The 10,607-nt window shown below is 42.6% G+C and overlaps 1 protein-coding gene across 8 annotated transcripts in view; it reads left to right on the top strand.

Annotated features, from left to right (window-relative positions):
• Ggnbp2 (gametogenetin binding protein 2) overlaps window positions 1–10,607 on the top strand; it is a 37,245-nt gene continuing 26,638 nt past the window's right edge. For 4 of the 8 annotated variants that reach the window (XM_028890558.2, XM_028890556.2, XM_037201372.1 and 1 more), the window contains exons 1-3: window positions 1–148; window positions 708–909; window positions 10,211–10,291. In XM_028890558.2, the coding sequence (XP_028746391.1) occupies window positions 817–909; window positions 10,211–10,291 (174 nt within the window). In that variant the 5' untranslated portion in view covers window positions 1–148; window positions 708–816. Of the gene's footprint in view, window positions 179–707; window positions 910–10,210; window positions 10,292–10,607 lie in introns of all 8 variants that reach the window. The other 4 variants (XM_028890555.2, XM_037201371.1, XM_028890559.2 and 1 more) reach the window with 2 other exon arrangements.

The following is a 10,607-nucleotide window of genomic DNA, read 5'->3' as shown; positions in this document are numbered from 1 at the left end:
CCCCGTGGCGCGAGCGGCTGACTGAGCCTGGAGAGGAAACGGCATTCGCAGCCGCGCTCCCGCCCAGGCCGGCCCTGACGCGGGCCTCGTCAGCCGGTAACGGGGAGCAGAGGTGGGGGTCAGGGAGGCGTCCACGAAGTCCGTGAAGGTCGGAACCAAGAGCCCTCCTCCGACCCGGGTGAGGACCGGGTCCCCGCTCGCCCCCACCCCCGAACTCTGCAGAGCAGAGGCGGGATCGACCCCTCCCAGGGGCGGGGTGGCGCCGGGCAACTGCAGCCCGGGGTCCCGCCTGGGCGGGGCGCTCCGAGCGGGGAGAAGGGGGTCAGTGGCGGGGGGTGTGGGCATGGGTCGTGGAGCCCAGGCGGGGATGAGCTCCCGGAGCCCCGACTCCCGAGCTGGGCGGGGCCGTCCCGGGGCCAGCAGGTCCTTTTCCGCCTCTCCTTTGGACCCTGACTGGAGGCCGGCGGGCGGGCGGGCGGGCGGGTTGGGGGGGGGGGTCCGGTGGGTGGGGGAGGGCAGGCGGCGCGAGGGGGCGGGTCCCGGTGCTGCGGGGCACTGATTGGCTGAGCGCGTGTGGAATCGGGTGATGGGAAACGCAGCGCGGCTCTCCCGTCCTCTCTTGCTCCGCGGCCCCCCCTTCTCCCCCCCCGTGGCGAATGTGCTGCGAGGTGGCGGGTGCTTACGCTCGCGGGGTTTGGCTGTTGCAGGCAGGAGCTGGGAGGAGGCGGCAGCGGCAGGAGCGGCGGCGGCAGCAGCGGCAGCGGCAGCGGCAGCTGGGAGGAGGTGGTGACGGTGGCAACGGCAGCGTCGGGGACGATGGCGCGACTGGTGGCTGTGTGCAGGGACGGGGAGGAGGAGTTCCCCTTCGAGAGGAGGCAGATCCCCCTCTACATAGACGACACCCTCACGGTGAGCGGGCCGGGCCGGGTTGGGCCCGCTGCTCCCCTGGCAGCTGTTTCCCCTCCTTCCCCTCCCCCAGGCCGAGCGCTGCGCACTGGAGAAAGAGTGTGTTGCAACTCCTAGGCGAGGCCGCCTTCTCTCCCACAGGCCCCACGAACTCGCCTTTGCAGTGAACCCCTCGGTACCCTTGGCGGGCCCCGAGCCCAGAGCCCCGGACGCATTTTGAGGTCCCCTCCTCAGGTCCTTCCTCCCTTGCCGAGCCCCGGGCCTTCACCCCTGCCTTTGAGACGCTGCTTTGCCTAAGCACGCGCCTAGGAGAGGAAGGGTTGGAGGAGCTGGGGCGTTCACGTTTAGGGCCTACCCCCTACAGAAGCAGGCCACTTACCCTCCGGGAGGCCTAATTGTCTGGAAATGTCGCAGCTGCATTGCTACCTGTGTGTTTCCTATTTTAACACTCTAGCTGTCACTACACGCACGTAATTCCTGAGGGCAGGGTGACATTCTCTTGCACAGTGAGGATTCCACTAAAATACGTCTCGTATTGCCTAGTGTGTTATAATTCTGGAAATGATTGTGTTAAACCATGACTCTTCAAAATGGGCCTTCTTGGCGTTATTTAGTTTACAAGTATCCTTTTTTCAAAGACCAAATTATTGAATGTGTAAAGGTAGGATGACAAGCCGACTGCTCATTGTCAGTGTAAAGACACAAACGTGGGGAGATCGTTGTTTTAAGACTTGGTGTTGGTATACCATTGCCGACCCTCTACCCTGTGTTGCAGTACTATTTCCTTTAAAAGGAAATGGCAGAAATTTGAGTTGATTCTGAGCAGGAAATGAGTGCAGTTGCTTGCCACGGTTTAAAGAATGAAATGGACCCTTTCTGCACGAGTTTTGAAATCTGCATTTTGATGCTGACGCTCTTGGATCATCCACTCCCCCGGTTGTGATCTGATGCGCCCGTGGCTTCATCCTCTAAACCTTTGGCTTTTCTTGCCATTCAAGGGCAGAGCCCTTCTCTTCCTGAAAATTTTTTTGCAGGTATCAAGAAGGTTTTAACATTTTATATAAAATGCAAGTCATTGTAGAGCGGTCAGTCTGTGCCTTTCTTTTGGCCAGTCTCAGTTAAGAGCTGCAGTACTTTTAAAGGATTAGCTGAGCTATTGACTGCTTCACTTCGCTAGAACTTTGCAAGGGAAAGCGTGGTTTTTTTTTTTTTTTTTTTTTACAAGACATGGTAGAATGATTTGACTTGACATAAAGTAGAATTTATGTTGATTTAGAAATACTTGTATGTACTGGTTGTGGTTTCTTATTTTCTTGCATTATAATTATAATGGACTTGTATTTAAAATAGTTTAAAAAAAACACCAAACTAGAACACTGACCAATTAAATGATTTCTTTCTTAATGTGACAACGTTTGATCGTAGTTCATTTGTTATCCCCTTCTGTCCCCTTTCACCTACAACCCCCTTCAGTGTTCAGCCTTCTAAAACACTGATTGCCACCTTCTGTGTGGGCGCGCACTTTCCCCCCAATCCTCAGGATTGGATGGTACTGTTGAATATATAGTATGAAAACAGGGAACACCATTGTAAATACTGTGTTCTAGAAATTTTAAGGCAACTTACTTTCACATAACCACCTTCAGTTTGAATGCAGCACATTAATCAATACATACTTTATGAAGCACTTTCAAGTGACTAGTATGTGTTACATTCTTACCAATGATGTGAATTCCCAAGTTATTTCATAGATAAGCTTGCATTGCGGTTTAGTGTCACACTGCTTTTGCCGTGTACTGGGGATCTGAATTTTGCTTTTCTTGTATTATATAGACTTGTTACAAGACACAATTTAAGTTTATTTAAATATCTCAAAATAGTAGGTATAAATTTTCCTTGCTTAGGAATGGATTTTTGTCATTAAGAAATGAATTTTGTTAGTTTGTCTTGGAAAGTTGTACACCATCATTGAATGCTGTTAATGAATGAATGTTAGTGAAAATTCACTTAAAGCTATGCCATAGTTAGAGACTCGGGCTTCTTTCCAAGATCATTCTTATCAATCCCAGTTAAAGGGAGAATGCAGAACAAAACACCTGTTGGGAGGGAAGTGGGAAGAGGAAGCAGGGGTGTGTGTTCTGTATCGGTCCATTGATAGTGGATGACAGTGTGTGCCTGGAGCTAACTAGATTTGATCTTTGTTCCTAGGGACCCAAAGGGGAACCTTGTGATCTTTGAGTAAATGGTTTTGGAAATCTTGTTTGCAGATAGATGTTAGTCTAGTTACAATGTTTATAGTTTACAGCTTTATCATTTTAGCAGAGATAGTAAGAATTTTAGCCTTAGTTAAAATTTAAAACTGGTGATTTTTAACTTAGGTGAATAAAGTGAAATTAAGATATTTGTATGTGAAGAAGCCTTTCTTTCTTTCTTTCTCTCTCTCTTTCTTTCTCTCTTTCTTTCTCGTGTGTGTGTGTGTGTGTGTGTGTGTGTGTGTGTGTGTGTGTGTGTGTCTTTTTCCAGACAGGGTTTTTTGACAGCCCAGGTTGTCAGGCTGCTGCCCTGGAACTTGCTTTGTATACCAGGAGAACTCAGAGATCTGCCTGCCTCTGCTTTTTGAGTGCTGAGATTAAAGGCGTGAGTTGCCACAGCTCATCTTCGAAGCTTCTTTTGTTACATGTTGTATTCACATTTAAAGGGTCCCTATGGTACTTCAGTGGTTTTGAACACTTTAGTATATTACTATACAGGTATAGTTGAGATAAGTCCTAAGTAAATAAGTAAACTTATCAATTGATATACTATTTAGGAAAGTATCAGGTTGTGTAGCCATAGTATATTAGAAGTATAAAATAGCTGACAGGAAGAATACAGATTTTATTTTAGATATATTTTTGAAGAATTAGTTTCTTTCAGCAAGACTAAAAATATTTTTATTTGATGTATATGTGTGTGTGCCTGAGTGTATGGAGCCTTATGGGTAGGAGCCTGAGGAGGTCAGAAGAGGCATTGGATCCCTCAGGAACTGTGATCCTCTGCAAGAGCAGTGCATACTCTTAACCACTAAGCCATCTCTCCCTCCTCCAGGATTTAAAAAAAGAAAAGGAACAAACAATTAAAATATGTAGTCCTGCTAGGTGGTGACGGCAGCAGCGCAGGCGCACGCCTTTAATTCCAGCTCTCAGGAGGCAGAGGCAGGCAGATCTCTGTGAGTTCCAGGCCAGCCTGGTCTACAGAGCGAGTTCCAGGACAGCTAGGGATACACTGAGAAACCCTGTCTTGAAAAACAAACAAACAAATGAAAAAGTCCTTATTAAATCTTAACAAATAACCACAAAACCAATTATTCTAACTTTATGCCTCAGAGAGAAGCAGCGTTAGAGTTCTAGTTATCACTGCACACAGCCCAAGGTGAGCTACACTGGAACATTTTATACTTTGCTTTAAAAAACATGTATGCGTTTATTCATTGTGCATAGGTGTGTATGCCAAGGTACACATGTGGAAGTCAGAGGACAGTGTACAGGGTCACTTCTTCCACTGTAGGTTTGGGAATGGAAGACAGGTCGTCAGGCCTGACAGCAAGCACCTTTACCCACTAAGTCATTTTGATGGCCCTCTCATCTTTTTTAAGATGGGGTCTTAGCCAGGTGGTGGTGGCGCACACCTTTAATCCCAGCACTCAGGAGGCAGAGGAAGGTGGATCTCTCTGTGAGTTCGAGGCCAGCCTGGGCTACAGAGTTAGTTTCAGGAAAATGCAAAGCTACACAGAGAAACCCTGTCTCGAAAAACAAAAAACAAAAGAACAACAAAAAAAAGATGCCGTCTTGATGGTCTCAAATTCCTGGGCTTAAATGATCCTCCTATCTCAGCCTCTGGAATGCTAGGACTGAAGATGTGTACCACTCCTTTTGTCATTTTTAATGGTTATATAAACTGTATGATTCTCCATTATATCCTTCGTGAAGCCTGGCTTCTAATTTTTGCTATGAATAATATTGCAGGAATATGGACAATGCATTGAGCCGTTTATTTTCCCATTGAGCTTTTGGAAGTATACTTACTGAAGGATTAGAACATTTTATAAGTTTCTTGATTCGTGTTGTTGAATTACTATGTTTCTAGAAGACAACCCTTTTAATTCAAATTGATCCAAATGGACTAAACTGGGGTGACAGAATAGCTTAGTGGGTAAAGGTGGTTGCTGCCAAGTGTGATGTGAATTCCATCCTTGGGAAATAACATGGTAGAAGGGAAGAACTGACTCCTGCAAGTTGTCCTCTGACCTCTAAGCAAGTATCTCTGGCATGCATATGTCCCCCCCCCTTCCCATACAAAATAATAAGTGGACTAGAAGTTGATAGTTTTTAACCTTGGATGAGCCTAAAAGGAAAAAAATGGTAACATTGAGGGATTAGGAGTTTAGCATTTGCTACAAGTTTAATATTTAGAATTTTCTTTTAGCTCTTTAATATTTAACTTTCCTAGGGGTGATGCATGTTAAAAATAGTTTTGTGAATAATGACACAAAAGAATAAAACCAAAGTGACATTAATTTTGATAAATACAAACTTAATTGTGTTGGTTAGAGCTCATGAGAATGGTTTGCAACCAATTTTTTTTTGTGTGTGTGGTCAGGTAAAACTGGGACAGATGCTTAAGAGTGAAAGTCAGTAATGGATGCAATAAACTTTACAAAGCAGTAATTGCTGTGCAATGACTTGTTCTATTTTTGGATGGCTCTGGATAGGCATCCTCATCATGCAGCTGAACACTAATGATTCCTCTGTGAAACCACACCTCAAGTCCTTTACAGGGCTGTCTTCCTTTAGGTAACCTAGACTCTAAGATGAAGTCAAGGAAGTGGTTTGAAAGAATGGAGAAAATAGTGCTAGTGGCCTCTTTGCCTTCCCTTTTCTTACCGTTCTCTTAAAACATTAAGTGACATACAGTAGTTGACTAAAAAAATACAGTAAAAAGCTGTTATCCTAAATGTTTGAAAGGCAAGGATGAGGTAGTTATTTAGGGTCAAGTCTGTGGTTCAAACGGATGGATGGATGTTCAAGAGAAAGCAAAGCGTCCAGTTCAGGAAGGACTCTGTAATGGATTTGATTTCAACATTTATGTGAGAGTGTTGACACCTGTGTATTTGTTCTACTGTTCCTTTGTATGTGTAGCATATGTGTGTATATTTTACTGGTGTTTGAACCCAGTGTTTTCCATATGCTATGCAAATGCTCTACTACTGGAGTGAACATCCCCATCCCTTTAAAAAGGTTTTTATTTTTATGTGTGTGGTTATTTTGCCTACATGTTTGTCTGTGCACCATGTGTATGTCTGGTGCTCTTGTCAGCCGGAAGAGGGGGTCTGATCTCTTAGAACTAGAGTTACACATATTTGTGAGCCACTGTATTGGTGTTGGGAATCAAACTGGATCCTCTGCTGAGCTATCTCTCAATTGCCATCCTCCCACTCAACCGCCTTTAAATTTTGAGATGTGGTTTCAGTAGGATGGCTAGACTGTCCCTAAACCTGCATATATTTATTTGTACCTGTGTCTGTGTGTATGAGCATGTGTATCCCACCCCACTCCATATGTGTAGAGGTCAGAGGACAACTTGGGAGTTGTTTCTTCCCTAATGGGGTCCTAGGGATTGAACTTGTGTCATCAGGCTTGGCAACAAAAGTGCTTTATTTAACCTGCTGAGCCATCTTGCTCTCACTGGCCCTGGCTGAACTTTTGATCCTTTTTCTTCAGCCTCTTAAGCCACTCGATAATTGTAATTTTTCAAAGGTCGACTGATAGGTCTTAATGTTAGGTTCTCTTACTTCCACCTAATTTTATTTTCTTTTGTTGTACTCTGGAGCCTGAACCCAAGACCACTCACATTAGACAAGTGCTGTACTCCAGACTGTAAGTCTAGCTTGACATTCAAATTCCTTAGTCTTAAACCCTGTGAGGTGATTCCGAAAAACATGTGAGTTAATTGAACTGTTTTCAATGCTGGGGGCCAATCCTTGGGCCTTGTTCATGGTAGGCAAGAGCCACATCTCTAGCCTATTAACTATTTTTAGTTTTAGTTTTCAGGACCAGGATTTCTTAATGATGATGCTCATGAAGTAGGGGCATAAGGTAGGTTTTTCTGTGTAACCCAGGTTGGCCTCAAAGCCATGATTTTCCTGCTTCAGCCTCCTGTGTGCTGGGATTATAAGCATGTACCATCATGTCTAGCTTGGACCAAGGTTTCTAATACCAGGATTATTCTTTAAAATTTAAATAAGTTTGACTACAGTAAATACAATGGACAACACACATTATTAGATATTTTGTTTGTTAATTGAAGTGATTCTCAACAGATTATTTATGGCTACAGCATTAGATGAGTGACTTCAATTTTGCATCGTAGTGTTAGTAAAGTGATATCAGAGTGCTTAGAATATACCTAGTAAATATTGCAGCTGCAGTAAGTGTCATTACCACCAGGATTTGGGGAAAGTAAAGAGACAGCTGAAAAGAAAGTAGAAATAAGATACTGTGATTGATAAACCTGAAAATTGGGTAATTGAGCCTTGAAATTGTGAGATTTGGGCATTTTATATATACTTACAGAAGAAACTTTGCAAACAATAAAAACTATTGAAATGGAAATATGTGTTGAAAAGTGATAAAATTATTGTAGAATTAGAAGCAGGGAACACTGACTTCCTCTTGATAATAAGTAGTATTTGTGCATTATAATACACTTGGAAAAGAAAACCACACAGGGGCTTATGACTGTAATCTTGGAACGTGGGAGATAGAGGCAGAAGGATCAGGAATTCAAGGCCAGCTTTGGTTGCATGAGACCCTACCTTAACCAAAACAAATACATAAAAAAATACAGATTTGAGAAAAGATATGAACATGTAAGGAAAAACATTTGTTACACATACAGCAACTTTTTTTTCTGTAAGATAAGTTGTATACATGCAAAGTTATCTATGCGGTTTTGAATCTGTAAAACTGAACTCCTTTGGATGGTTAGTCTATCTAATACCCATTTCTCTTGTTTCACCTAACAGTATTCTTTTATCAAATTCAGAAGAAATAAAACAACTGCTTATTTTCTTTTGTCTATTGAGGACCCCCATGTATTGTGAAGAGAAGAAAATAATAGTCATCTCTGTTAAAGAAGCAGAGTCTCATGGTGCTAGTTGGAGGAGAGGGTTTTTTAGGCAATGTCTCAAGTAGCCTATCTCCATTGAGCTGAAGATGACCTTGAACTTCTGATCTTTCTGCCTTAGATTCTGGGATTAGAGGATTATGAACATGAGGATGTGTGCAGTGCTGGGGATTGAACCCAGGGCTTTGTACATGTTAAGCAAGCACATATCTACTTTATACCCTGAACCTGGGAAGGATCTTTTTAAGGCAATATTCAATGAAGTGGAGTTTGCTATTCTTGTTTTTGCTTCAAATGATTCTCTTTATCTGGACTCAACTTTTTTGGGTGTATAGGAATTTGAGGCCTTTGTTATCTAGAAATAGTTTGTCCTTGTATAGTATGTTTGATATCTTTTACATTGTTTCAGTTAAGACAGGCATGAAATATATATATAGTATATGAGTATTTTGCTCACATTATCTATGCACCATATGTGTGCCTGGTGCCTTCAGGTTAAAAGAGGGTGTTGGATCCCCTGAAATTGGAGTTAATAGACAGTTGTGAGCCATCATGTGAGTGCTGGAATGGAATTCAGGTCCTTTGTGAGAACAAGTTTCCTTGGTAATATATAACTTCATGGATTAAAAAAATATGTGTACATACTCACGCAGCACATGAGTATAGTACCATCATAATAGGCATTGGGTCACCTTGGAGCTGGAGTTGTAGGCTTTTGAGTTGCTTGATGTTGGTGCTGGGAATGTAAAGGTCCCCTGGAAGAACAGTTTGTGTTCCTAACCACTGAGCCATCTCTTCAGCCCTCCCTTCACTTAATGGATTTTAAAATTTGTAATGTTGCCGGGTGGTGGCGGCGGCGACGCACACCTTTAATCCCAGCACTCGGGAGGCAGAGGCAGGCGGATCTCTGTGAGTTCGAGGCCAGCCTGGTCTACAGAGTGAGTTCCAGGAAAGGCACAAAGCTACACAGGGAAACCCTGTCTCGAAAAAACCAAAAAAAAAAAAATCCAAAAAAAAAAAAAAAAAATTGTAATGTCATAGATCAGTGAAATTGCTAATTCCCATTCCTCCTAAATTCCTCTGGTAGTGGGTTTTTATAACTGAATAAATTCCTCAGTGCATCCTTTTTTATCATACGTAGCACATACCTTTACTAAATGCTCAGTACTGTGTTCTAAGTTACATAAATAGATTTTGTTTTGTGGAGTTGGGAATTAAACCTAGAGCCTTCAGTAGGTAGGTTCTGTTAGTACTAGCTAAGCTAGTGCTCTGCTGCTGAGCTGTATCTCAGCTTCAAACATGTATTAGTTTGGTATTTTTCCCACCAAATTTTTTTATTCACTTGAGAGGGTGGGGGATGGGGCAGATATGCCGCAGTGAACATGGAGAGGTTAGAAGACAATTTGTAGTTTATTCTCCTCCTTTCACCCTTTGAGTTCCAGGGCTCAAACTCAGATGATCAGGCTTGGTGGCAAGCACCTTTGCCCACTTGAGCCAGGGCACTAGCCCCAAATGTATTTTAACAGACATACTCTTATTGAGTCCGCAGTTACAGGGAACTAACTAAATTGGTTTATCTGACTAAATATTATTGGTCATTGCCACTTTAGAAATTATATCTTAATTCTTACAACTGCTGTGTTTAAGTAGATATTAGAAGTTATTACTAAATCTTATTTCACAGTTAAGGAAATAGGTTCACTAACTTGTCCAGAGTCTTGACATAGATACTAAGTGACAGCCTGGGTTCCAGCTGTGTATTTGACTTCAGTGCCTTTGTGTTCCTAATGGCTGCACTGTGTCTGGCTTTAGAAATTTGTATACTTTAGGCCAGCAAGGTAGCTAAATGGGTAAAGGTACTATCCAACAAGACTGGAAGATTGAATTTGATCCCTAAAGTTCATTTGGTAGAATTAAAGAGCTGACTCCTGCAATGTATCCTCTTACCTCCGAGTGCATGTGTGTGCATGTGTACACATATACTAAATTTAAAAATAGGAAAAATCGTATACTGATTATTAAAACCCCCTTTTGCAGGAGACAGTCTAGCTTTATAGATGTTTCTGATTGTTTATAAAGTATGCTGTAGAATGTGTCTGAAGGATCTTATGAGTGATTTCTGTTTTGTTTGCCTTTTAAGATGGTGATGGAATTTCCTGACAATGTTTTAAATCTCGATGGGCATCAAAATAACGGTGCACAACTAAAGCAATTTATTCAGGTAAAGTTTTAGAGTCACTGTTTTAGTCATGCATGTGTGTGTTTTAAACCTTGTAACATTTAGCTTTGACTTCTAATTTTTTTGTTATTTGTGATTTTGAGACCAGATCTCACTGTTTAGTGGAACTCGATGTACAATAGGCTGGGCTTGAACTCAGAAATCTGCTTGCTTCTGTCCCCCATGTACTAGGATTAAAGGCTTGTCCCAACACACAGTAGCTTCTAATTTTTTTTTTACCTAGGCTTCTCCCTAGGTATTAATAGTGCACTGAAGTTGATTTCATTTTTTACTGTTGTAGTAAATGTAGTTATCTATC

Source organism: Peromyscus leucopus, chromosome 8b (assembly GCF_004664715.2).
Source record: "Peromyscus leucopus breed LL Stock chromosome 8b, UCI_PerLeu_2.1, whole genome shotgun sequence".
In the NCBI taxonomy this organism is placed as follows: Eukaryota; Metazoa; Chordata; class Mammalia; order Rodentia; family Cricetidae; genus Peromyscus; species Peromyscus leucopus.
Note: the sequence above shows the minus strand (reverse complement) of the source record. Positions and strands in the feature narration are given on the sequence as shown.